This window comes from Thermomyces lanuginosus, assembly GCF_041956635.1.
Source record: "Thermomyces lanuginosus strain ATCC 200065 unplaced genomic scaffold VTN49scaffold_31, whole genome shotgun sequence".
NCBI lineage: Eukaryota > Fungi > Ascomycota > Eurotiomycetes > Eurotiales > Trichocomaceae > Thermomyces > Thermomyces lanuginosus.
In genome coordinates this window covers 1,211,873-1,238,103 of record NW_027192365.1, presented here as the reverse complement: position 1 = coordinate 1,238,103, position 26,231 = coordinate 1,211,873, and the positions used below count along the sequence as shown (strand labels likewise).

Here is a 26,231-nt window from a genome sequence, read left to right as displayed (position 1 = left end):
GATAGGCTAAACTTTAGCTTCGAAAGTTTATTTTATCTTATCTCGTCCAGGTTAACCCTAATCAGTGCAACCCCAAACTGAGTGCCGCGGTGGACGTTGGAGAAGCAAACTGTTGCGAGCCTGTCGGACGAGGGGGCATTACTAGAGATCAGGAACGAAACATTCCAAAAATTGAGTTTGTTGATTGAATAGCCGTAGCCAGAAAGGTTACTCGAAAAACAGATCATCCTCTAACAACAGTATTTGGTTAATAGTAGGTACCAGTCCGAAGAGAACCGCTGAATTCAAACACAATGGAGACAGTGAAGCTCCAATTGTAGTTTGTGGCTCAACAAATTCGGTAGGGTTAGCTATGACAACGATATCCACTCACCAAGGGGCGTTGATAGATAGTTTCCGTTTTCTGTTGTTCCGTTTCCACTGTTGGCTGAGTAGCTTTTCTGCGGGATAGGTCGAATATTCTTCCATCAGTGGGTGGGCGTCCTCTGCGCGCCGTGTCAGTGGAAATACGAGATTGGCGGAAGTAAAGGCTCGTAATCATCCCGAAGAGCATGAGTTGCCCAGTTCGGATTTGACATGATCCAACAAAGGATCGCCCATATTACCGGGGGTGTCGATTTTGTTGGAAGGTGTTACTGCCAGGGAAGAGCTACTATGAAAGCTATGAATTTGCTGTTTCGAATTGCCTGATTGCGTTTTGATTCTTTTTTCCGTTCCCACCAATCTTTGTGTTTTCATTGCCAGACTTCAAGTGCTTTGGAGATATAATACATGCGTTAATGCGTCGAAATCACACATCACTTCAAATTCGCGGGTCCGGCGCGAAGTTAGGATTGAAGAACCAGAGCTGAACGCCGGACCTATTAGCCAAACCAAAAACTTCACGGTCGCCAAAGACACGTAAGTATCGTGGGACGTAATTGTCACGCGTGGCCCGCCCTCGGGGTGTTGAGATTGACGAGGACCTAGCCCAGTTCATACGGTTGGGTCCAAACTGAACTGGGTGTAAGGTTACCGTGCCGGTGGTGGCGTTGTAGATGACCACATTACAAGTCTCTGAATCGTAGCGGTAGACCAGGTTTCGGCTCGGATAGGCGGAACCATGACACAGGGCCTCTTTGTAGATGGCCTCGCAGTCGATCCACCGGACGGTGAGCTGGTCGACAGCATAGTCATACTCGAGGAATGTCGCAGCTGGTGTAGCGATCTCTAAGAAAAGATTGGTCACGGTCTTGTAGCCAAAGGTGTGATAGGGATCGAATCCCTTGTCGTAGTTCCATTTAGCAGGTTGACCAGCTGGAAAGGACAGGTAAAAGGTCTTCTTCTCGAGCAGATCTCCCGTCGTTGTTACCCACTTAGTCTCCTGAACCTCTGGCTGCTCTTCACTCCAGTCGATCTCGAATGCCACCAGTATGTTTTTAGCTGCGTCCACATGGTACAGCCACAAACGAGAAAAGCTGCCAATCTTCTGAACATGGTTAAGACTTAGATCCCAGACATAAATGGAAGCGTCATTAGAAATGACCACCTTGTCGTCGATAATCTTATAGGGGTGAGGACATTTAAGAGCAATTCGTTGACGGAATCTTTGTGTTGTATGAATATCCCATGCTGTCAAATAATTCAGCTCCCTTGATATCATCAAATCAAATATCAGCCAACAGTCAAACAAGATATCTGCTGTTTTTTACACTTACCTATTGATCAAGCTCACAACAAGATAGCGATTAGACAGGCTGAGACGATTGTATTCACCCGTCCCACCGTCAGTCCAAATAGATCTCTCTCTAGTCTCGAGATTCACCATTTCGACTTCATTCCGGCCCGGAATCACATAGCACAGTCGGCGGGAATGGCACTGAATCTGACAGGGATCCCCGGGTAACTTTGTTGGCCAAGGAAGGTAGATCTTTCTAAAGGGTCGTGCATGCTGCAAGCCAAATTGCCAGCGGAGATAGCTCATCGCGTCGGCAACCACTGCATCCACACCCATACCTTCCAGGCCCAAGGACGCGAGCGCTTCGCGCAGAAACGGCTTAATGATTGTATCGCACGAGAAGATCGCGCGCCATCGTTTGGAAACCTACGCCCCCGTTAGGGTAGAGAACGTCGAGCATTTAGTAGGCATTTGTGAATAACGCACCCTCTGGCTCCGGAGAACATCTTCCAGATTTAGATGCTCGACAACATAAATCAGGAGCTCGAGGGGCAGAAAGCCAACAATATCGTAGTATGTCATAATGTTCACTAGTAAAGCTAGTATCTAGTGTGCTAAGCTGAACCCGAAAATGGCATTCGGAGAGATTTATATTACTGAGATCGCGTCTCTATTGTACTGAATCTGAAGAGAGTGCAGATCACTCGATCTCTCTCTCAGCCGAATTTTATTGATGGCGAGGCTGAGAGTGGATTCATCCGGTCTACTGCAGGCTTGCAGGTCGTAGTAAGTGGCGGCCACGTACCAGTACAATGGGCACCCTAAAGTTCTAACTAATTTCCACGGATTCTCTGCTCGGTGAACGGACCAATTACTCACTTGGCCCTCGCTCCATTCTAAAATCTATGATGAAATGACTGACCACTTTGATGGATTTGTTCGAATTCGCTGGCAATAGATAATTCAAGATATTCGACTACAAGCGGTTATTGTTCAGATCTTGGATGGTGCGAAAGCGGATTGCCCAGGTCGCTTCGTTCAGGGTTCTTATTCATAGAACCTGCAGGGAGCGCGAGCATGAGTTAGTCCTCAATTTCACTCCGTATTCATTGAAATTGTAAGCTTGTGCTTCAACTTGGAATGACATTCGATTCCAGCTACTTTGTTGAAATGCTTTGATCATATCTGGGTCGAGTATTGAATCGGCAGCCCTATGAGGCAAATCCAAAATATGCTGACAATTTTTTGCATTCGCTCACCAACTGGAATTGTAGCCTTAGTGGATTCTCATGGAGACCGACCAAAATCCCTATTCACCAAGTGTGTCTCTTCGGAACTCTCCGTCCTAGAGACACAATCACTATCCTGTGAAGAGTGCCTCACCCACGCTGACGACAGTAAATTCCTCCCACTGTTCTCGGTGCTGTTCGTACTGTTCGACCGTCGTCGCTGCTGCCACCATCCCCCGCGCCAGAGCCGTGCGAATAGTTGTCGGACCAACGGCCACGAGACAGCGGTGTAGATAAGGCTGTTCCAGAAGCCCTGCAAGGGCAGCACCAACGCGGAGGTGAATGAGAGGCAGAAGCTTGGGTTGTCGGGGTGTACAAACCCGTAGGCACGGTTGATGGTGGATGGGACCTATTTGCGATTGTCCGCGTTAAGCGGAACGCGAGGGACAATCCCTGGACATACGAGATAATACTCACCCAAGTTACAATGAGAGCAACAAAGTAGAGCAATGCGTACTTGAAGTACGCGCGAGCGGTGACACTGATGATTGTGTCGCGCTTGGCCAGGGGCTCCAAGGGCTCTGTCACCGGAGATGTATGCGGGCGGTCCGTCTCTTGCCGGGGGATGGCCAGGTCTTGTTCGACGGGAATGGAGTATGCTCCGGGCCGGCCAGTAGGATGCTCTGGATCAAAACCCCGTTTGGAGTAGAGTACTATATCTTTGTCAATGCCAGATGGATCAAAGTCATGATGATGAGCAGGGCCTAGCGCCCACGCGTGTTCAATGTCAATGCTAGGCGCTGGTCTGGCTAGAGTCTGAATCAGGCGCGAGGTCTGGTTCTGATAGGAACTATGCACAGGTAGGTCCACGGCGATGTTTTCATGCAGGTCACGTAGCGTGTTGCGCTGCTTGAAGATCTCAACACCGGCTCGGATGTAGATGGCAAAAGTCAACAAGATGACCAGCCAGAGAGGTCCGTAGAAGATGACAGGGGGAAAGGTGTTCCAGGGCTTCGCGATCCAGCACCAGAGCTGGAGTTACAATTATGATGGGCGTCAGCCGGAAACTGTCCAATATTGAGCAGGACAGAGGACGGGCGTACATCGGCAGAACCGTACATCGATCCTTTGTCACGGACGTCGACGAATAAAAACACAAAGGCCGAGATGAATGGCACCCCATAGCACAGTGAGAAATACTTCCACTCGAGTTTTCGCAGTTGACTAGAGTTATATTGATGAAAGAAGGTCAGATAGACGTTGAACGCCATGCATAATGTCCAGAGAGCATCAGCTGGCATAAACCTTGAACCCATCAACATCTTTCCCATGCATATCCCGTCGGAACGGAAAGGAAAGGGCATCTCACCACTGGATTAGAAAAGCTTGAAACTGGCACAATGCCGATTCATCTCCTCGTTCGATCCCTGAACGTGAAATAAGCGTTGCCATGTTGGCCATGATGTTTCCCCATGTTGCGAGCATGACTAGGCGGTTGAGGGGCTTGCGGAAGGACTTCGAGGAGACGAACGTTCCCAGCACGAGAGCAGTTCCTGTGAGGGAAACGACAGACGACGTGCGCTCGGCATAGATGATGGCGGTGAATTGGCGGGTTGAGAAGGTCATGGCGAGTTTGATCCCGGAAGGATACAAACAGGGTTGGTCTCACTTAGGGCTAGAGCATATGGATATGATGCTAGACGACCAAGTCTGTCAACGGTGAGGGTAATGTAGGCGATGGTCAATCATCATGATCACTTTCCCACTTGCAATAATTGAATCTGCCCAGTAGTGACAGCATCGGGATTTCCAATGAATAAGTACTAGTCGAAATTTGATGGCAATAGGCCTTACCCAATGGATGAATGGACGGACGGATCCAATAATCACCACTTGAGGCATCAGCCAAGTCCTCATGGGAACAAAGAGTTCGTGGGGAGCTGAAAGCCGAAGAGATGTAGACGAAACGCCTTGTGCCGTGTCCGAGCCGCTGAGGAGGTTTCAGAGAAATGGTTGATTTTCTCCGAGCGGCGTTCACGAAAACCATAAATTAGGGGCTTTGTTTGATTACTAGCATCTTCTGCTGGGTCAGACGTCGATTCCGGTACGTGACGGACGTCTCTTTCTAGAGCAAGCCAATCGCCGCTAGTGATATTGGCGATGAGCTAAGTAGTGCTCTACAGAGGGAGGCGCAAATGGCCTTACGATGCAGAATTCTAGACGACCGCGTATAAGTTCTCCGTCCTCCTCAAAGATGAAATCCGGTGCTGGATACTCAACGTCCTTCTCCATGCTCTGGTTGACATGGGCGGATGCACAGGATGATGAACATAAGCACCGATCTTTCCGTGTTATACCATGAAGTGCAACTTGTGGTTCGATCGGAGCGTAGATCTGTATTGATGGTCCAAATTGTGAACTTAGGGCAAACTACTCAACTAGTAGCCAGTTCTCGAACACGCCAGGATCGGATCAATAGAAACAAAACAGCCGCCAAAACCCAACACAGAATACTCTATTTTCCTATCTCGGCCAGGATAGATGGCAACCAAGGGTTTTCGTGGAACGATGGATGATCACAGCCAAGCCAAACTGTGTCCCCGACAATCCCCCCGTTTCACCTACCACATGGAGTCTGAGTAACAATCTTCCTAACTCTCAACCAGAAATGCGAAAACCGTTATTTCCCTCCAGAGTCTAGATTTTGTAATGGATCTCATGTTTCAACCATGTTCCCAATTTGTTTGTTTGTCTTGGCGGCTTTTATTGAGCCCATTTGCTGCCGAACCGAGATTGAGGCTCTGTTATGACCTACAGGCCACATGGGCGGGTAGGCGAAGGCACGGAGTGCCATGCGGTATTTTCTGATAGATACTTGAAACGGATAGCCGCGGATCAACTTACGAATACGACACATAGCAGTTGACGGTCGAGCGATAGAGTTGGAGGAGTCATTATCGACGGACAAATTTAGTGACCTTCATAATTGACGGGATTGGCAATGCGATACACTCGAATTACGTGCAGACGCTGCTATGATTGTGCACTCATCAGACGATGTCTGCCTCGAATCTAGCCTATATACAAATAGGTCAGTACATAGGGGCATACTGACGGGTTTAAAAGTGAGAGCTAAGCAGGGTTGTCAATATGAAGTGGAAAACAAAAACAAATCCGTTTCGCCAATTATAATGATGCAAAATTAATTGATATCATGCACGTAAGTAACAACTCAGCCAACCAACCTCTCGGATATGAACGCCGGTCCTCGGAGACGCCCAAGAAATTACACATGCACGCCCTTTCCCACCCGTCATGTCGTCGTGACGTTTCTACTCAATAGCCCGGCTGCGCGGGCATCATGCCCCCTCCATACCCTCCACCCATCGGAGGTACTGTCCGTTGCTGTTGCTGTTGCGGTTGCGGTTGCTGCTGATGCTGGTGTTGTTGCTGTTGCTGTTGCTGCTGGTTTCTCTGTTGAAGCTGCGCCTGCACTTGGGGCAGATCATTAAACCACGGGTGCCGCAGGGCTTCTGCAGCGCTGATCCGCAGCTCCGGCCGCAGTTGCAGCATCCGAGATAACAGATCCAAGCCCAATGAGTCGATTTGCGGCAGGACAAGTCGCAGGTCCTGTGTCGCATAGACGTGAAAGTTGGGCTTGTACTCGGGATACTGCGAGATGCCGGGCCAGGTCCTTTCGGACGGCGTTCCCATCAGCCGAAAGATCTTCTGCAGCTGGTCCTCGTTCGTCGTGCCAGGAAACAGTGGACGGCCAGTGTACATTTCTGCCATGATACATCCGGCGGACCAAATGTCAATACTCGTGTTGTAGGTCCTGCTCCCGAGTAGCACGTCTGGCGCGCGGTACCAGAGCGTCACTACTTCGTTGGAGAAGGTGTTTACCGGGATACCAAAGGCACGTGCTAGACCAAAATCGGCAAGCTTCAGCTGCCCTTTCTTGTTGATAAGCAAATTCTGTGGCTTCAAATCCCGGTGCAGCACGCGGTTTTCGTGGCAGAAGGCGATACCGCGCAGCAGCTGCCACATAAAAGACTTGATGGTGGCGTAGTCGAGCTGACCGTGGTCACCCTTGGTGTCCATGTACCGTTTCAAATCCTTGTCCATGTACTCGAACACGAGCATCAGCTTGTTCTCAGTGTGGATCACGTCGTAGAGCGATACGATGCTCTCGTGCTTGAGCTCCTTCATAAGCGAAATCTCCCGGATCGCAGTCGACGGTGTTCCCTCCTCGGAGTCGAGATGGATCTCTTTTAATGCGACCATCTCGCCCGTTTGGCGATTGCGGCCCTTGAACACCTAGTGGGAGTTAGTCGAAGCAGGCACTGATTCCGCGGGATCTCACTGACCGTCGCATATGTTCCTTCGCCCAGCTGTCACTGTATTAGCCAGCATGCCCTAGAACCATCAATTATGGGGGGAATCCCGTACCTTTTCCAGCTGCTGGAACGAACTTGGCCCGGCCTTCTCCATCCTGCTGGACGACGTGTCCGACCTGTCAGGAACGGGGTAAGCCGGATAGCCGCTGCTGGCCGGGAAGAGAAACGAGCGTGGGGAGACCAGAGATGACGCGATATCGCGGGAGTCACGATTGTTCCTGGGAGCAGAATGCACGTCCTCGGTGTCCATGGTCGTCGAAATCACAACCGCCTGGGCGCCTTCATAGAGCCCCGCGTGCAGGACGACAGCCGAGATTCGTCCAATCAGAGGCTGAGAGTTCTGCCCTAGCCCTTGCATGGATTAGCGCGCCACTGAGGCAAGGGATGATTAGTCATGCTACTATTTTTTGAACTGCTTAATGCCTGAGACAGCGGTTCGGCACCAGCTCTTCGGCTTTGAGCTTGTAGTGTCAACTGTTCTGATTCCCGGTCATCGAATTGCCGTTAACCGCTCGACAACGGCCGGCAGGATCAGCTCTGTACGATGGCTACATCTTACATGGTTGTCTAAATACGTTTCCTCCGGTCCAAAGATCTGGGCCTCGTTCCGCACTCCGCCCACGTTGATGATCCCAATTGCCATTCCGCGCTTTCGGGCTCGGTCGACGAGCCGCCACGCAGAATATGTCGCCAGACTGCTACCCAGCACCAGTAACCGGCCGGCATCGTCGATCGCCTCCTCCGCGGCGGTCCGCACGGCGGGGTTGGTCGACTCGCCGAACATAATGACCGCCGGTTTAAGGATTCCTGCCGTCGAAGTCGGCGACCATGCCCCGTCTGGCTCTACCTCGACAATACCCCGGGAACCGTCCTGCAATGTTGGCGGATCATGCAGACAGCGGGGACACGGCGGGTACCGGAACATGGAGTAAGGCGCACCCGGTATATCGACGTCCCCGTCTGGGTTGAGTTTCAGACCCCTTTTCCTTTGCTCCTCCGGGTTGGTCGTGTCCAGCGCACCCGATGCAACGATGTTATCGAGGAACTCGGCCCACGCGGGGTTCAGCCGCGTCAACTCGTCCTGGAACTTGCCGCGATCCCACAGCTGGTGGCAGCTGAGACAGACGACCGAACGTAGAAACCCATGTAGCTCGATCGTAGGCAGGTCGGGATGCGCCATGGAGTGGAACGAGTCTACATTCTGCGTCACGACCGCACTGAGATAGCCCTTGCGCCCCAGATCCCGAATCGCCCAATGCGTTTGGTTGGGTCTCGCTCGGACGAGGCCCGGCCATCCGACATAGCTACGGGCCCAGTATCGCTTGCGCGCTTCGTGCCGTGTCACGAACTCATGATAGTAGGTCGGCCGATATGACTTGTTCCGCGTGTAGGTGCCGTTTTCTCCTCGGTAGTCTGCAAGTCCCGATGCGACGGAAATGCCGGCACCCGTTAGCAGAACGGTTTGGTCGTTTTTGCCGACGTCCACGCCCTGCAGCACTGGCGACGGCGGTGCGGAGAGAAACCGGACCACTGCGTCAATTGCACCCTCGACCGTGCTGGCGGATTTGGGGTGGATGATGGCCGGCGGTAGGGGAGTGGTGAAGGGGATACGCATCATCGCATGGCCTAGGTTTTGTTCTGAATTTTTTCCGATCGTTTTGCAAGGTTGAAGATCGTAGCGCCAAGCTCTCGTATGCCGATGATGTCAGTCGGGACTCGCAGGCGATAGCGAGATCTCGCCAACAACTCCCATTGTGGAAATTGATGGAGTAGGTGGATGGAGAAAGGACCTCTTCCTCCGGCTCTCCTCATTACTATCAAACTCTTTGATTTATTCATCGTAGAGCGATCTCTCAATCGCCAAGATCGCGTCAGCTCATGTCGGATGTAGACCGTCCGCAAGGTATCACTTCTATAAGTACCCGTCGAGCGCTCGAGACGATTTCCGATCGAAAACCTCCGTCTGCAGATTAAACTCACGACGCCCTGGGTCGAACAGGGCTCAATTCAAATGCTCAGTCCTGGCCGCTTGGCGCCGATTCCCAAATGGCTCTGACCAGGCCCCTGCGCTACGGAGCGTGTCATCTTGTGTTGCTCGTCCGCCCTAGGCACGCGACCGCCAGCAGAGCATGCCGATTGCGCCTTCTCTATACCCTGTCGACCCTGGATCGCCGTGATTCCCGCTCGCCGCTGCTATCGGCGCCCCGAAATCGTCATTGCGTCCATGCGATCGAGCCCCCCGTCACGCTGATGACGACGCAAACCAGGAGCCATGCCGGCCATGGCCACGGCCATCATCACCACCATCACCATCATGACAACCCGTACCTTCTCTCGCAGGATAAAAGCGACCCCGGCGTTCGAATCACACGCATTGGCCTCTTGGTAAACCTGGCCATGGCTGCCGGCAAGTTCGTGGGCGGCTACGTATTTCACTCCCAAGCGCTCATTGCCGATGCCTACCACGCTGTGACGGACATGGTGTCCGATATCATGACGCTAGGTACCGTGGCCTGGGCGCTGAAGCCGCCCAGCGATAGATTTCCTTTGGGATACGGCAAGATCGAGAGCATCGGCGCTCTCGGCGTCAGTGGCTTGCTGTTGTGCGGCGGCCTGCTCATGGGCTTGAACGCGGGACAGGTGCTGCTGGCTCAATTTTTCCCCGAGGCATTTGAGGCGCTGGCCCATGCTGGGTTTTTGCTACACGGTCATGACCACGGCCATGCCCATGGGATTCAGGCGCTGGGCCCGAACATCAATGCGGCCTGGTTGGCGGGCGGGTCGATCATTGTCAAGGAGTGGCTATACCGTGCGAGTACGTCTCTGAATTACGGTTCTATATCTGTTATAATCCCGGAACTAACGTGTCTAGCTATGAAAATTGCCAACGAACGCAAGTCCTCCGTCCTTGCATCAAACGCGGTCCATCACCGTGTCGACTCCCTCACGAGTATGGTCGCTCTTGTCACCATTGGCGGCTCCCACCTACTGTCCAATGCAGCCTGGCTGGATCCCGTCGGCGGCCTCGTCATCTCGATAATGGTCGTCCAGGCGGGGTGGGCCAACACTAAGGCGTCGTTTCTCGAGCTCGCAGACGCATCAGTCGATGAGGAGATCAAAGAGTCAGTGCACGAAGCCGCATCTCGAGCATTGGCGGGACGCGATGTGGACCTCCGCGCTGTCCAGGGCATCAAATCCGGGCAAAATTACTTGATGGACATCGAGGTCGCTGTTCCGGGCTCCTGGTCTGTGCAGCAATCTCGTGAGATCGAGACTATGCTGCGCGAAAAGGTTAGCAACAGTGTTCGTGGGGTCAGACGGGTCAGGGTGCGGTTTATTCCCCGGGAGTTGGAGGGGGTCGCCTTCAAGGATGAATTCATTCCCGGAGATGTCACTGCCGCCCGCGGCCTCGAGCATGAGCATTCAGAGGCAGATCATGACCATCATCATATCGATGGCCATGAAGACCATCATCATCATCCTCCACACAATAGAGACAATGGGATCCATAAGCGGCGTTGATTGATCTACGGATGCATTGGAATCAGTTCGGCTATAGAGGACGGTCATTGTATAACAGCAGGCTGTAACTACTGTCGTTCAATTCTGGTTCACAACTAGCTCAATCTCCCATGCTCATCACTTCATCGCACTAGCAATAGTAGATCGCTTAAAATGCTCGAAGATTACCTAAACGCTCGGCCAACTTTCCGTGCCGCCGGTTAAAATCAGAACGGCAAATTATCCGAGCTGACATCATGGTGGGGTTTAGCCATAGTCTTGGATATCGTCCCTCTTTGATCAATTGCTGATTCAACGCTCCAAATCTTATGCCCGGCATGAGTTGCAAAAGTTATGATTGGTAGGATCCGCATTTGCAACTTGAGAGCGTTGGAAATTGACAACAATTTGCGGTGCTGATCGATGTTCAGTTTGATCAACGCCGCAGACATCAAGTCGTTGAAGCTGAGAACTGTTTTGACATCATTGTCACAGATCCTCGTAGTGAGAAGGGGAGCGGGAGACGGTGGAGTGTCAAGATTGTTGAAGCTACCATTTATATCCTCAACGAGCGACTGCTGCTGCTCGCAGAGTTGAATTTAGCCATCTCGCCTTTAAACCCGAGCAACCCCTCCGGACGATCAAACTATTAGAGCTTGAATTCTGGAATTGTCTGGAACCCCTCGAATACATAATCCATTCTGAGATTCTTCGTCATTCTGCGACCTGCTACTGCGAGAACTTCGCAACTCGCCCACCATGGCGTCGTCAAATGGGGGCCCGTTGTACCTAGGCTTCGACCTCTCAACGCAACAGCTCAAAGGCCTGGCGGTATCATCAGACCTCAAAGTCGAATATGAGGCCAAATTTGACTTCGACGCCGACTCGCACGGCTTCAATATCAAGAAGGGTGTAATGACAAACGAGGCAGAGCATGAGGTCTTCGCCCCCGTTGCGCTATGGCTACAGGCCCTGGACAGTGTGCTGCAAAAGCTTCGAGACCAGGGGCTGGATTTCCGCCGCGTCCGAGGGATCAGCGGCGCGGGGCAGCAGCATGGCAGTGTCTACTGGAGTAAGGATGCAGAAAAGCTGTTGGCGAACTTGGATAAAAACAAGACACTCGAGGAGCAGCTTCCCGGCGCATTTTCGCACCCGTTCAGCCCGAATTGGCAGGACGCAAGTACGCAGAAGGAGTGTGAGGAGTTTGATGCTTACCTTGGGGGCGCTGAGGTCCTGGCAAAAGCGACCGGTAGCAAAGCTCATCATGTAGGAACATTACACTCTTCTAGACGAAGTATGTTGGCTAACCAATTTGTAGAGGTTTACTGGCCCCCAGATTCTTCGCTTCCAGAGAAAATACCCAGAACAGTACAAAAATACCAGCCGCATCTCCCTGGTTTCCTCCTTCCTGGCATCCCTCTTCCTCGGCGCCATCGCGCCGTTCGACATCTCGGACGTCTGTGGCATGAACCTATGGAACATCGAAACGGGGTCCTACGACGACCGGCTTCTGCAGCTCTGCGCCGGCTCCTTTGAAGTCGAGGATCTGAAGCGGAAGCTGGGCGACGTGCCAAAGGACGGAGGCCTACACCTGGGCAAAGTCCATCGCTACTACGTGGAGCGGTACTCGTTCAACCCGGACTGTATCGTGCTCCCTTCCACGGGCGACAACCCATCGACGATCCTTGCACTCCCCTTGCAGCCCTCCGATGCCATGGTTTCCCTCGGCACCTCCACAACGTTTTTGATGTCGACTCCCAACTACAAGCCTGATCCGTCTACTCACTTCTTCAACCACCCGACCACCCCAGGACTGTACATGTTTATGCTCTGCTACAAGAACGGGGGCTTGGCCCGCGAACAGGTACGGGATGCCATCAATGACAAGGTCGGGGGGGACACAAGCAAAAATCCATGGGCAAACTTTGACCATGCCCTACTGAACACCCCAGCTATGGGCCAAAAGTCCCCGTCGGACCCCATGAAGATGGGTCTCTTCTTCCCCCGGCCGGAGATCGTGCCCAACGTCCGATCCGGACAGTGGCGCTTCACTTACAACCCCGCAAACCAGAGTCTCACCGAAACCCTCGAAGGCTGGGATCAACCCCTCGACGAAGCCCGGGCGATTGTCGAGAGCCAACTTCTGTCCCTGAGATTGCGGTCGCGAGGACTCACTGAGAGCCCCGGCGACGGAATCCCTCCGCAACCCCGACGAGTCTATCTGGTCGGCGGTGGCTCGCGGAACAGGGCCATTGCCAAAGTGGCCGGCGAGGTCCTTGGCGGCACAGACGGCGTTTACAAGCTGGATGTGGGCGAGAACGCTTGCGCGCTGGGCGCAGCGTACAAGGCCGTGTGGGCGGTTGAACGAAAGCCCGGGCAGACCTTTGAAGAGCTCATTGGGCAACGATGGCGGGAGGAGGAATTCATTGAGAAAATTGCCGATGGATACCAGCCAGAAGTCTTCGCCAAGTATGGCGTGGCCGTGGAGGGCTTCGATAAGATGGAGCAACAGGTTCTGGTAAAGGAGGCGCACCGTTGAAATAAGCCCTAGCTAGAATTGAATGTATGATACCTTGACAAATATTAGCACATACGTAAAAATTTGGAGTTTAGGGCACAAGCCAGGAGTGAAAAATCTCTCATGCTAGAGGCCACAAAATGAATAGTCTTGATTGATGCCTGAGGCCTCACTCTCCCGCACAGAATCCTCCCATCTTTTGACCCTCACATGCAGTCGTCAGTCAACTTTTAACTCTTAAGGCTGGACGAGACGTCGATCCCGGATTTAATAACAGCCTGATAGATTTGTCCGGTGCGCAGCGACCGCAATGATCGTGTAAACGCCACAGATCCCCATAATTTCCCGTCCCATGACTCGGCGCTCTGCAAATGGTCAAATACTTCACTCCGCTGCAAGACCTCACGTGCAACTCATTTGATCAGCTCGCTCCCTCTTCTGCTGTCGCTTAGCTTTTAGGACTCGCAGAGGCCACCGTCCGACTGTGGGAAACATGGAGGCTCAGGTATTTCACCATGGCCCGCATTGTTTTAGGAGTCGCAAAGCAATCTGCCCCTCCCCCTCCATGCCCGCATCGCAACAACGTAATAAGGGTCGATATAAGCTGACGACATTCTGCGTGCCACAGGTAGCGAATGCTATCGAAATCGCCTCGAACCCTGCGTCGGACCAAGCGCTCAAAGCCCAGGCCTTCGAGTACCTCAATCAGGTTCGCACCGACCCCTCCGGATGGCAGGTATGCCTGTCGCTTTTCACCAAAACCCCGAAGCAGTCCGAGATCGTCCGCCATGTAGCTCTTGAGGTCGTCAATAGTGCCGCACAGGCCGGCATCATTGATCACCAGGGTCTGCAGTTTGTCCGCGACAGCCTGCTGGCTTATCTGCGGCGATCATATGCCGCCGAGGGTGCCGACCCGGATGGTGCTGCCATTCAGAACAAGATCGCCCAGACGATCACGTACCTCTTTTCGGCGCTCTACGGGAGCGGCTGGGAGAGCTTCATCGAAGACCTGCTAAGCTTGACTACGAACGATCCGTCCACCAACCTGCGGGACAACCCTCTCGGTATCGCTTTCTACCTGCGCGTGCTCAACTCGATCCACGACGAAATCGGTGACGTACTGGTGTCGAGATCGCGAGCCGAACAGGACAAAGCGAACAGTTTAAAAGACCTCATCCGTGCGCGGGATGTGCAACGGATTGCCGGCTCATGGCAGGAGATTCTGTCCCAATGGCAGGGTCGGAACCCCCAGGTCGTGGAACTGGTGCTTAAGGCTATTGGTAGCTGGGTGAGCTGGATTGACATCAACTTGGTTGTCAATCAGTCTATGCTGGATCTGCTGTTCCAGCAGCTGTCGCGCGTTCAGAGCACGGAGCTGCCAAGCGGCGAGGACAAGGTCCGCGATGCCGCCATCAATGTCTTCACGGAGATTGTGGGCAAGAAGATGAAGGCAGATGACAAGATTAATATGATTATATTCCTGAATCTGGATGCCATTGTCACCCAATTATCTAACAGTCCACCCCTACAAGAGCACCGTTTTACTTCCAAATACGACACCGACCTTGCCGAGGCTGTTGCCAAACTCGTTAACATCACTGTCACGGACATTGTCCGTGCCCTGGACACTGACACGACAGATGTCCAGACCAAAGAAAAAGCTAGCACGTTGCTCCAGTCGTTCCTGACACACCTCCTGCGGTACTTCTCCGACGAGTATGACGAGGTCTGCTCGACGGTGATCCCGTCTGTCATGGAGCTATTGTCGTATTCTCGCAAAGCGTCGAAAACGAACCCGGAGATCCGCGACCAGCACTCAGCCATGATTCTCCCAATCCTCAAAGCCATCATCGCCAAGCTGCGATATGACGACACGTCATCGTGGGGGGAGGACGAGGACCAGACTGAGGAGGCGGAGTTCCAGGAACTCCGGAAACGATTAGATAGCCTCCAGCAGACTGTTGCTGGGGCTAATGAACCATTGTATATGGAGGTGGTGTCAGAGGTCGTCGGCACCACTTTTGAGAACGTGCAACGGTCAGGCGGGCAGTTGGATTGGCGTGATCTCGACCTTGCGCTACACGAAATGTACGTGTTTGGTGACCTGGCAGTTAAGAGCGGGACATTGTACAGCAAGGGTAAACCAAACAACGCCGCCGCCGAGCGCCTGATCGGAATGATGTTGAGGATGGTTGAATGTGGTATGTCATGGACAGAACCAGAGGCTTTCTGGGATGCTAACCCCGGCTTGCAGACATTCGGTCCTTTACCCACCCGGCCACTCAGCTGCAGTACATGGAAATTTGCGTCCGCTACTATTCGTTTTTTGAACACCACGCGCATCATATTCCGGGAGTGCTGCAGAATTTCCTACAATTGGCTCATCACCCAGTGAAGCGCGTGCGAATTCGCGCCTGGTATCTCTTCCAGCGATTAGTGAAACATCTCCGTGCGCACATTGGCAACATTGCTGAGTCGGTGATTGAGGCGCTGGGCGATCTGCTGGTGATCCAAGCAGAATTGCCGTCGGAGGGGTCCGATAATGGAGACATGTCTTCTGAAGACCACGAGAACTCCGCTGACACGGTGTTCAACAATCAGCTATACCTATTCGAAGCGGTGGGCACATTATGTTCGACAGCTGCAGCCCCTCCGGAGAAGCAGGTGGTGTACGTGCAGTCGGTGATGAATCCGATTTTCCTCGACATGGAGCGTAACCTGGGTGCCGCCAAGTCCGGCGACGAGCGGGCGTTGCTGCAAATCCATCACGACATCATGGCTTTGGGAACAGTGGCGCGAGGGTTCTCGGAGTATGTCCCAGGTGGGGGCCCGACTCAGCACGGCGGGCCGCCACTCCCGGAGGTGTCAGAAGCGTTCTGCCAGGTGGCCGAAGCGACCCTAGTCGCTCTGGAGTCGCTCAAGACATCATTCAACGTGCGCACAGGGGCACGGTTCGCGTTCTCGCGGCTGATTGGGATCGTCGGGTCGCGCATTCTTCCGCAGCTACCGCGGTGGATTGACGGCCTGTTGACGGAGACGTCATCCAAGGACGAAATGGCACTCTTTCTTCGCCTGTTGGACCAGATTGTGTTTGGCTTCAAGACGGAGATTTACGGGATCCTGGACACGCTGCTTACGCCGTTCCTGCAACGGGTGTTTGCGGCGATTGCGGATCCGACGCGGGGGACGGACGACGAGATCCAGCTGGCAGAATTGAAGCGGGAGTACTTGAATTTCCTGCAAGCATTGTTGCAGAACGATCTAGAATCGGTGATTGTGAGCGAGGGTGAGTTTCTTTGACTCATGTGCCATGGTTACCATTCAACTGACTAATTCTCGCAGCAAATCAATCAATCTTTGAGACCATCATCTCCACGATCGAACATTTTGCTAAAGACGCGGAGGACCTGACCACCGCGCGGATGGCGTTTGGCGTGCTGTCGAAGATGGCGCAAGCCTGGGGCGGAGCGGAGAACGCGTCGATCCCCGGGTTCAATGAATTTATGTTCTCGCGCTTCTCGCCGCTCTGCTGGGCGCTACCGAGCACACCCGGGTTCAACGCCAAGGATGCACAGGCCCGGCAAGTCCTCGGAGAGGCCGGCGCTTTGCAACACACCATCTACACCAAGGCCGGCGCCGAGTACGTCGCGTACCTGCGCACGAGGGAGCTGCCTGGTATGGGCATGGGACCGGAGCTGGTCGACGAGTATGTCGATGCGCTGTCTCGGTCGGATGCGCGAGGGTTCCGAGCCTTCTTCCAGGTACGTCTTTTCCTTCCTTCCTCGTATGGACCTGCGAAATGGCTAACTTTTTTCGGTGTCTTAAGTCATTCATCCAGCGTCTCAGTTCATGACGACATGATTTAGATAACTTTCACGATAGACCTGAAAATCTGATCTCCTTGATATCATCTTGGCTGAATGCAGCCACATTTTTTGATTAGTCCCGTGTCTGCAAGCATGCAGTGTAGGTACGATCACTCAATAGCTAGACAATTTAAAAAACCTCGTTCATTCGAGTTACCTATCTACACACTCCGTACAATTCCCGTTTTATTATTATATTTTCGACGTTCCATGGCTCGTCGGTGTTTCTCTACTAACAGCGACGCGGTCAGGACCGCTTTTTTTTTCCCCAATGAAAAAGTGAGGAGGAGGGAAGAAGGACGCACTACGCGAACAGATACTTGGCCGCATGTTCCACATGCTCATCCGAGAACGTCGCCATAAAGTAATAGCTATGATCGTACTCGGGCTGGTAGCGGATTCGCAGACCTTCGACGCCGGCCTCCTTGGCGGCTTTTTCGAGGTTCTCGGGGAGGAGTTGGCCTTGTTTGTAGAAGTTGTCTCCAGTACCCTATCATATTCCCTTAGTGTCTGGAAACTGGGGAGTTAGAAGGATACGTACCACATCAATGAGGATATCCAACGGCCCGCCGGACCACTTCTTGATCAACTCCGTTGCATCATGCTCCTTCCATTTCTCCAGCTGGTCCTCACCAAAGTATCCCTTGAACGCCTTTTGTCCCCATGGACAGTTGATCGGGTTGCAGATGGGCGCGAACGCAGAAACAGATTTGTATTTGCCAGGGTTGCGCAGATACTTTTTCCTTTGCGTCAATAACCAAGTCAAACAACACGAGGGCTAGGGTTAGGGTTATGCATACCAGAGTCAAAGCACCATGACCGCCCATGCTATGCCCCGTAATGCTCACCCTCGTGGGGTCAAGCTCCTTCGAGAATGCAGCAAACACCGTCTGTGGCAGTTCCTCTGTCACGTAGGTATACATGTTGTAACCCTTATCATACGGCGGCTTTGTCGCGTTGATGTAGAATCCCGCGCCAGTGCCAAAGTCCCATGAGTCGTCTTCGCCGGGAATGTTCAATCCACCTAAACTCACATCCATTAGTTATTATTTAGCCCACCTCAAGTCCTTGGATGCGGGAAGATCCTCTTTTAAAGGACGTACGCGGACTCGTATCCGGATACAACACCGCAATCCCATGCTTACTGGCGCCATGCTGGAAAAATCCCTTCTCGGAGCAATTCTCAGCTGTGCAGGTCAGACCCGAGAGATAGATCAGCACGGGCACTTTCTTCCCATCGCGAACCACCTGCGGGGGCAGGTAGAGGTTGAAGTTCATCTCGCAGTTGGTGACGGTCGATTGGTGCGACAGCTTGAGCAGCTTGCCGCCGAAGGAGGCGATGGAGGCTCTGGTCGTGACGGACATTTTTGGTCGATTGAGCTCTGTGACGACGTTCCTATCTAGATTCTACAGGATTCAAGAGGGAGAGAGAAGGCGGGTGGCTACGTCTTTTATTATCCGCAGCGGGACCGTGATGGTAATTGATACGCGATTCCCCGTTATCAGATGAGGGGATGGTTGCTGAGTAATATGAGGGGAATGAGGGGCTATCTTTACGGAGTATCAGATCGCGGAATTTATCCTAGAAGAGTAAACTTTTGAAGGAACAAAATAGAACTGCGATTGATTGTGTTCAGTCGAGATACACAGGAATTCCATAAATTACCGGCGCCGCCCCGTTCAGATACCTCAAGACGCACGCCGAGCGTGACCCTGCGACGGCCTCATCCAGCGCCGCGGTTCCCATTTCCGTCCCTTCAAACAACCCCCATCGCTCCAACGTGCCACGCGCAAACCGGTCAATGTCTTTGTCTGTCACATCCCACAGCGTTGCCACCAGCGCCGGGCTGCCGGCATGCATGTAATTGACCGGCGGCCCGAATGGCTCTAGCTCGCCGGCCTCCGTCAGGCTGCCACTGCTGCAACCCATTAGGAACGTCACTGCGCACCGGTCTAGTCGCTTGATTGTCCGTCCGCGGATGTACTGCGCACCGCTGCCGTGACCAAAGTACAACATCAAACTGCGGTCTTCTAACAACGTCTTGAACTCGTCCTCATTTGGGTTGCGATTGACAATTGACGGCCAACCGGGGCCCGCTTTAGCCAGGTCCGTCTCGAATGCGTTCTGAGTCGATTTGAGATCGCCGCTAGGGTTGAGGATGTAGCTTCCGGCACTGCGGGAGATGTGGAATTTGTTGCTGTACGCGCAGCCTGTCGATCGGAAACGCGCGATTCGCTCGCGGAGGCATTCTAACGATGGCACGCGTGACACTGGACACCCCTGTAGACACGGTAGCGATTCCCAGGGGAAAGAGTGCAGAGCTTTGTCGAGCACCAGGATGGTGTGGCACGGCCGCTGGTCGTCCTCCCGGACCGACTCGTGGTACGCATTGAGTGCGTCCAGAGTCTCTACTACCATCATGTCAAAGTCGATTTCGTCGTAGGCATTGCGTTCCCCGTGGAATTGTAGAATGTCCACCACAAAGTACAGTAGATCCATGATGGCATCTTCGGGGTTTTCCTCTTTGTCGAGATCCCGTAACCCTACAAACAACTCGAGCACATGCTCGTTCAAGCGAATCTTGTCGCCCTTGCCTCGGGACTTGCGCCGCGACGGCAGATGCTTATCCAGGATGCATGCAAAAGACGCCGCAAACCGCGCTAGCTTTGTAGGATCCGCCGGTATAGCAGAGAAGATCCCCCGGAACCCCCCGAGCCAGATGTTTTCCATGTTGCAGAGCAAGGTCTCGAGTCGCCGATCCAGTGCCTCTCTTGTTGCCCACCATTCCTTCTTCGACTTCCTGTCCACGCGTGTTTTTGCGTCGTGCGCACTCGCGTTGGCCAGCTTGATAATCTCCATCATCTCCGCCTTGCCCGCGTCGAACGTAAACTCTTCTTCTTCCTCCTCTTCGTCCCCTTCATTTGCTCTCTTCAGCGGAAGGCGGAGCATGAACGGGGTCCGATCTCGGCGGATCTTGGTGATTACAAACTCCGTCCGTTGGGCATTGAGAGACACAGACAAGACATTCCAATCCGACGGCAGAATGTCAATGTACTCTTGTTGGAATGTGTCCACAAGATCAGGACTCTTGTTCATCATGGTCATGGAAGGCTCCGGCCAACTCGTCGAGTCCTGGTAGCCGGCGAGCATCTTATCAATGTCGATGGAAAGACGCTCGCGTTGGAATGCCGTGATGCGGCCAATTTCTGCGGATGTTAGCATCGCTTGATGCAACGGACTTGGATCACTTCTTACCAGTAGCATTGGCTGGCACGAGCGTATCATCCGCCTTCCCCGGATCTGTTGCATGTTGGAGCATCGAAATTCGGCCAGTCAGAATCGAAACGGCGTGTCCCTCAACAGTCGACCCAAAGCATGCCACCTCCTGGATTGTCTCGCCCATCGTCGCCTTGGCTTTGGTCATCATGCTCATGTCTATATCCACGCCATTGTGTGCTTGGGACTCCTTGGTCGCAGCTTTCGACTTCTTCGCAGCCGTTGACCTCGTACGTCTTTTGGTTTCGATGACAGGGCTGGACTTGGGTTGCAAGATATCAACCGATGGAACGGAGAGGGTGGACTCTGGGAGAACGCAGTACACAGCATGCGCAGCTACGCGCTTCATCGCATCCGCAAGCACATGTTCGACTTCTCCAATCCGAAGCGAGACCTGACTCTGGATCGGGAGCGGGACCTGTCGAGCCATATCCAATCGTCGCAACGCTTCATCCAGCTCTTGCATGGCCAGCAAACTGTCGACCTGCTGGCGTATGATCCCGGCCTTGAGCGCAAGAACGGAGCGTGACTGCACAAGATCAGCTGGTGCATTGGGTTCCTTCTCTGACTTGCTTCTTGAGCTCGTTGTTGCGCTCCTTGTTCGCCGAGTCGTCGTCGTCGTACGCTGGGTCCTCTTTGTCTGACGCTGGATCTTCAACTCTGCCATTTCCCTTTCGATACCTGCTTCAGCAGGCTTGTCCAAGTAATGCAGCTTCCTATCCGCAAGGCGACTGAGTAAATCCTCCGCATTAGCCAGGAAACGAAGAGCGTCATCATGTTGTCCCTGCGTTTTCTTCAACGCGGCCAAACTAGTTTGTAGAGCCACCAGTTCTATGCTCTCCTCCAGACTCTCAGACAGTCCCCTTGCTTCCTCGAGTGCACTTTTTGCTTCAAACACGCGATCCCCGCGAATCCATTGTAGCCCTAGAGCGGCCTGGCAAGCAATCAGACGCGCCGTAGCGCAAAGCTGTTTGTTGACCTTCAAAGCTTGTTCCCCGTAATAAATGGCGTCTTGGAAGAGCCCATTATGGGCAGAGAGCTCCATGAGATTCAACAAACATGCATTATGGGATGAAACGTGTGACCAAAACACAGCGCCCTCTGCATGGCTGCGGGTAGGCATGGCGGTAGCGACTCCAGAAAGATCAACGTTCGCGACTCCATCAATGATCACTTCCATTTCGGACTGGTCCTTGAGTTTCTCAGAATCGCGTTTCCTGCTCGACAGACGCTCAAGCTTCGCCCAAATTCTGGCGCTCAAACGGACAGAGAGTTTGGCAAAGTACAGCGCCGTCTTTAGCGATCCGCGGTGGAAGGCCAGCCGGGAGCACAGCAATGTTCCGTCCACGACGCACCGCTCCCACGCAATCTTGTTTTCGTCCGATCTTGTCCGAGTTTCGGGTTCTGACCGTGACTGGTAGATCTGCTGCGCTGCCGAGAGGCTCTCTTCGGCGTTGTCCAACTCCCCGACTTCCAGGAATCGTTCCGCCTGACATAGATGGTATGTGACGAGGGCAAAGCATGAAACCGAGTGGTTCTTAATATAGTAACCAGCTCGATCAAGAAGGGAAGTCGACATTTTGCAATCGCCCAGACGACAACACTGCGTCGCCCAGCGAGAGAGGCCAACGACGACCGAAGACGCATCTTCGGCTGCCCGAAGCTCGGAGAGGCGGACAAGCAGCTCCGTTGCAGATATGTGCAATTTGACCAATCCGCGCGCTTCGAGGAAGTCGCACACGGCCTTCATCTGGGCAAGTAAATGCTGGGGATCATCCACAACAGATTCGACTCCCTCCCAATTCGAACAATTTCGCAATATGGACTGCCAGGTCGAAACAATCGAAGTCAATTCCTCAACATCAGAACTGCCGTTTCGGAAAAAAAGGTTGAGGCGCAGTGAATTCTTGATATGACGTGCGTACTCCACCAGGTCCGCATCCAGGGCAAAATCAGAATCAGTTGTGATTGCTTCGCCGGCCTCTTTGGCGAGGGCATTCGTGACCGAGCTGTCGATTGCATCAGGATGGTCCAGAGCCAGACGGAGCACGAACAGTAACACTCTAAGGCGTCGGAGAGGATGTGCTTGCTGTTCATATGACGAGAGGAGTTCGGAAATGACATGCTGGAACAGGGTTCGGAAATTTCCATTATCTCCATCGGGTCGGTGACTTTGTGCGAGAATCCCCATTTGCCACTCAAGAAGGACATTTCTGTATGTGCTGTCCAATGATTTCATGTCAAACACGCTCGATTCGTCGGTCGTTTTGCGCTTGACTTGCATCTTGAGATACGTCGATAGCACACGATTCAAACTGAAACCGGGGCTTTGGGGATCCAGTTGCGTGGCATATGGAGGACGGCCCGACAGTCCAGCTAGAAACTTGAGAAACTCAGCAGATTCGACGTGCTCTTGAATGGCGCGCTCCAACATTGCGAGAGATTTTGTTCCCATTCTTGCCTCCGCATAGAGATGCGCGAGCCTCTCGAACTTGAGGGCCGGAAACCCCGCTGCTCTTTCCTCCTCCGAAAGACCTTGAAGAAGGGCAATGGACTGTTCCAGGAGTGGGATGAGAACCGCATTTTCCTTGCCGGATTCCCTTTCCTTGAGATACTTGGACCAAACAATGTTCGACAGCTTCACCAGCGGCTGTTGCCAGCTCACGGTATCCACATCGTCTTTGTTCAGGTTCTCAAGGGTACGAAGCAACTTTTTGCAATCTGCGAAGATTAACTGCACTTCTTCCCAGGGCGGCCTTTGGTGCATAATTGACATTTTTCCTACAGCCACCGCAGACTCCACTGCCGTCAAGATTGTGTCCTTTAATCTTTGCAGAGTTTCGTTGATCTGGTCCAAATTCTCTGAATCGTTACCACTCGGACATTGAGAGCCGACGTAACGTCTCAGAAAACGGATGAATGCGTGCAGATACTCAACTATAGAACCTGATAGGTCGGCGGCTTCAAGGTCAGTTGATAATGACGCCCCAAGACATGCCATCGAAAGTTTCTTCAGTTTTGCGGATTCCACAAGTAATTCCTCAAGGTCAGCGCTGCTGCCCTTACTGGACGACTTCAGCCCAGCAGCAGCATCCGAAAGGGATTGTGCTGCCAAAGCGGCGGCACGTTTTTCTGACTGGCGATACCGGTTGAGGTAGAGAGACGCAACTCGACACCGTACTGTGCTGAAACACAGTGGTTGACTGTCCGTGACCGAACCCAACATGCTAGAATAGAGTTTCAGGGCTTCATCCAAACAGCCGGCATCGTGGGCGATACGTCCGAGAGCAAGCGGAATCCTCCATGGCATTGTGATCAGTCCACCAGTAGCCGCACGCCCTGTCATTGTAGTCCGCAGTCGCTGGACTGTTTTGTGGACGGCCACAAACTCATTTTTATCGAGCTTCCTTCCGGAGCTCACAAACATCTCCAGCGATCGAACCAAAGGGTCCCAGAACTCCTTTCGCGCGTCGCATTTATGGCCACTTAGCTCCCATGACATTGTGCGGATTTCCAAAGCCAACAAATGCAAATTCAAACTTGTAGAGGGCTTCGCTTGTGGCTTTGAGGAAGTAACACCAGCGTTCGATTGGTGAACAAGCAAAGCAAGAGACGAGACGGTGTTGGACAATGAGAGCAATTGGAGCGCCGCTTTATCTTTGAGCAAGGTATTGCTTCGAAAAGCAGCCATGATGACGTTGGCGGGACTGCTTGGGCTTGACAGTGCGAGAGCTTCTGATGCCTTGTCCACTATCGACGCCTTCTTCTCCGCCAGAATCAACTTCAATGCATTTGTCTGGACCTGGGTAATTATGCTGAGTAACGGCCCCGCATGGTCGATGTACGAAAAGGACAACAGATCCGCCTTCGTCAGCTTCCCATCATCGTCGTTGACTGCCGTTGGCTTTTTGGTGGCAGTTGACTGACACATATGCTGGTCTAGCCTCTTCTTCAAACCCTTCAACTCCTTGAAAGCCATATCATGCAAGTCAAGCGCCACCAATCGACTCGCAAGGATGCACGCTCCTTGTTCAAGCTGCAAATTCGGATACCCGCCGTCGCTGGGTTTGTCATTTCTCAACGCCCGCAAACACGACAAAGCCAACCTCGCGCATTCCGCTACAGAGCTCACGCCGTCAACTGACACGTCCGCTCCTAGCGCTCCACCTTCCTTCAATCGTTTGAACTTCGCAGACACGATCCGATTCGGCGATGTGGGCTGCAACGGTGTCTTCGCGGAAGACGCACGTTGTTGCACAGCATCAGCCAGTGTCCTAGATGTAATGTTGAACACCTCCGTGGCAAGCACGAGCTTCGCTTGCGGCGAAAGTCCTCCGGTGGTATCTTGAACGTCGACCTTGCTGACGGTTCTTGCATGGGCGGATCGTGACGATCGTGGGCGCGACACGGTGCCGGACGGAGTCGTCGGTCTCGAAGTCTTGCTCTGTCGCGAGGCAGGTCGAGAATCATCGGCGGCAACTTTCGATGAGCCGGTTCGCAAGAGGATTTGTAGCGAGGTCACCGTCGACGGCGAGCAGGTCGTGGTCGATTTGACGGCTTCCTTGATGGACTCCGGGACGGAGTCCGGTAGAATAGCTGTGAGGGTCATTTGAGCAGCGTCGACCGTATCGCTGTGGTCGCGGAAGCCATCAAGTGGGTATCGAGTGTTCAATCTGTAAAGAACTAACCTAGCAAAGGTCCTAAGCCAAAGTCATCGCGTAAACTCAGGGCGGCTGCAAACTAGCCGTTGCTGCGACAACGGCCTACCGCATATGGAATATACAGTACGCTATGCCTATTCTGGACTGGCGTGATTTTGCGTAGATCTTGCGGACATCAGAAAATCGACACGAGAAGAGCAAGCTGTCCGAAGACATTTACCAGTTCACGAAAGAACAATGGCATCTGCAACACTACCGAGACGGCGCCTTGCAGCGTCACTCTATTCCTACATAGAAACTAGCCCACCCGCTCTATACCAGCGAATCGCGGCACATCACTGGCCCCAGATCCAATTCCGTCTTCGCTCAACCTCGACCTCGCTGCCCAAGTACGCTCAGCCGTCAATATGGCAATCGATCATTCCTAGATCCATTCGTGAGCGAGGCCTGTTTCGGCGCGATAAGAAGAGCGATGCATCGCCGGCGTCCAAGCAATGGAACCCCGCGAGTTTCTTCATCATCATTTTCACACTCATTGGATCGCAGGCCATTCAACTGCTGGTGCTGCGCAAAGATACGGAGAATTACAAACGAAGAACGGACGCCAAGCTTGAGCTGCTAAGGGAGGTTATACAACGATTGCAGAATGGCGAGCAGGTTGATGTGGAGAAGCTACTGGGAACGGGCGATGAGGCCAAGGAACGCGAGTGGGAGGAAGGTAAGATTTTAATTGAATGATTTACCTGTGCTAATTACCTTGCGTGCCGCATGCTGACAAGGAAATCTGGTCTAGTACTGCGAGAAATTGAAGAAGAAGATTCGCTATGGAAGCAAAAGTCGGCCAAGAGCAGCGAGCGCAGTGCCCAGAACGGCGACGATGGCAATAGTGCGAAGAGCGACGGCTCTACTCCTACGGCGGGCACCGGACAGAGTACCTCGCAGAGTGTCCGTAGCAAACCGGCGGCATTCTATTGACGTTCTGAGTTCGGGTGAGATACTGAGATACCCCGGCGTATAATGGAACTGGTTTCGATTCTTGTACATATTTCAGTTCTTTGGGCGTGCTCTAGTGACGGCAAAGTTATGATTCTCCCTACATTAGTTACAAAAGCATTGATTGAGGTG

At 53.0% G+C, this 26,231-nt stretch overlaps 9 protein-coding genes across 9 annotated transcripts; 4 read left to right on the top strand and 5 right to left on the bottom strand.

Moving 5' to 3' along the window:
- Nucleotides 1-802: 802 nt before the first annotated feature.
- Nucleotides 803-4,512, bottom strand: VTN49DRAFT_4499 (uncharacterized protein; the record flags this gene model as incomplete). Its single annotated transcript, XM_069412451.1, has 7 exons — nucleotides 803-1,631; nucleotides 1,698-2,083; nucleotides 2,144-2,247; nucleotides 2,959-3,295; nucleotides 3,364-3,918; nucleotides 3,990-4,191; nucleotides 4,256-4,512. The coding sequence occupies 7 exons, from the start codon at nucleotides 4,510-4,512 to the stop codon at nucleotides 803-805; spliced, it is 2,670 nt and encodes an 889-aa protein (XP_069267694.1).
- Nucleotides 4,513-6,222: 1,710 nt separating this feature from the next.
- Nucleotides 6,223-7,641, bottom strand: VTN49DRAFT_4498 (uncharacterized protein; the record flags this gene model as incomplete). Its single annotated transcript, XM_069412450.1, has 3 exons — nucleotides 6,223-7,203; nucleotides 7,254-7,277; nucleotides 7,336-7,641. 3 exons carry the CDS (start codon nucleotides 7,639-7,641, stop codon nucleotides 6,223-6,225), a joined length of 1,311 nt encoding a protein of 436 aa, XP_069267693.1.
- A 132-nt stretch (nucleotides 7,642-7,773) lies between these two features.
- Nucleotides 7,774-8,901, bottom strand: VTN49DRAFT_4497 (uncharacterized protein; the record flags this gene model as incomplete). The annotated part of the gene is made up of 1 exon (XM_069412449.1): nucleotides 7,774-8,901. The coding sequence occupies one exon, from the start codon at nucleotides 8,899-8,901 to the stop codon at nucleotides 7,774-7,776; it is 1,128 nt and encodes a 375-aa protein (XP_069267692.1).
- Nucleotides 8,902-9,329: 428 nt separating this feature from the next.
- On the top strand, nucleotides 9,330-10,805 carry VTN49DRAFT_4496 (uncharacterized protein; the record flags this gene model as incomplete). Its single annotated transcript, XM_069412448.1, has 2 exons — nucleotides 9,330-10,098; nucleotides 10,156-10,805. 2 exons carry the CDS (start codon nucleotides 9,330-9,332, stop codon nucleotides 10,803-10,805), a joined length of 1,419 nt encoding a protein of 472 aa, XP_069267691.1.
- Nucleotides 10,806-11,543: 738 nt separating this feature from the next.
- VTN49DRAFT_4495 (uncharacterized protein) lies at nucleotides 11,544-13,323 on the top strand (the record flags this gene model as incomplete). The annotated part of the gene is made up of 2 exons (XM_069412447.1): nucleotides 11,544-12,050; nucleotides 12,103-13,323. 2 exons carry the CDS (start codon nucleotides 11,544-11,546, stop codon nucleotides 13,321-13,323), a joined length of 1,728 nt encoding a protein of 575 aa, XP_069267690.1.
- Nucleotides 13,324-13,867: 544 nt separating this feature from the next.
- VTN49DRAFT_4494 (uncharacterized protein) lies at nucleotides 13,868-17,155 on the top strand (the record flags this gene model as incomplete). The annotated part of the gene is made up of 4 exons (XM_069412446.1): nucleotides 13,868-15,503; nucleotides 15,557-16,588; nucleotides 16,645-17,063; nucleotides 17,129-17,155. The coding sequence occupies 4 exons, from the start codon at nucleotides 13,868-13,870 to the stop codon at nucleotides 17,153-17,155; spliced, it is 3,114 nt and encodes a 1,037-aa protein (XP_069267689.1).
- A 317-nt stretch (nucleotides 17,156-17,472) lies between these two features.
- VTN49DRAFT_4493 (uncharacterized protein) lies at nucleotides 17,473-18,533 on the bottom strand (the record flags this gene model as incomplete). Its single annotated transcript, XM_069412445.1, has 4 exons — nucleotides 17,473-17,658; nucleotides 17,710-17,904; nucleotides 17,969-18,192; nucleotides 18,272-18,533. The coding sequence occupies 4 exons, from the start codon at nucleotides 18,531-18,533 to the stop codon at nucleotides 17,473-17,475; spliced, it is 867 nt and encodes a 288-aa protein (XP_069267688.1).
- A 268-nt stretch (nucleotides 18,534-18,801) lies between these two features.
- On the bottom strand, nucleotides 18,802-25,054 carry VTN49DRAFT_4492 (uncharacterized protein; the record flags this gene model as incomplete). The annotated part of the gene is made up of 2 exons (XM_069412444.1): nucleotides 18,802-20,375; nucleotides 20,425-25,054. 2 exons carry the CDS (start codon nucleotides 25,052-25,054, stop codon nucleotides 18,802-18,804), a joined length of 6,204 nt encoding a protein of 2,067 aa, XP_069267687.1.
- Nucleotides 25,055-25,343: 289 nt separating this feature from the next.
- VTN49DRAFT_4491 (uncharacterized protein) lies at nucleotides 25,344-26,081 on the top strand (the record flags this gene model as incomplete). Its single annotated transcript, XM_069412443.1, has 2 exons — nucleotides 25,344-25,824; nucleotides 25,900-26,081. 2 exons carry the CDS (start codon nucleotides 25,344-25,346, stop codon nucleotides 26,079-26,081), a joined length of 663 nt encoding a protein of 220 aa, XP_069267686.1.
- Nucleotides 26,082-26,231: the final 150 nt, after the last annotated feature.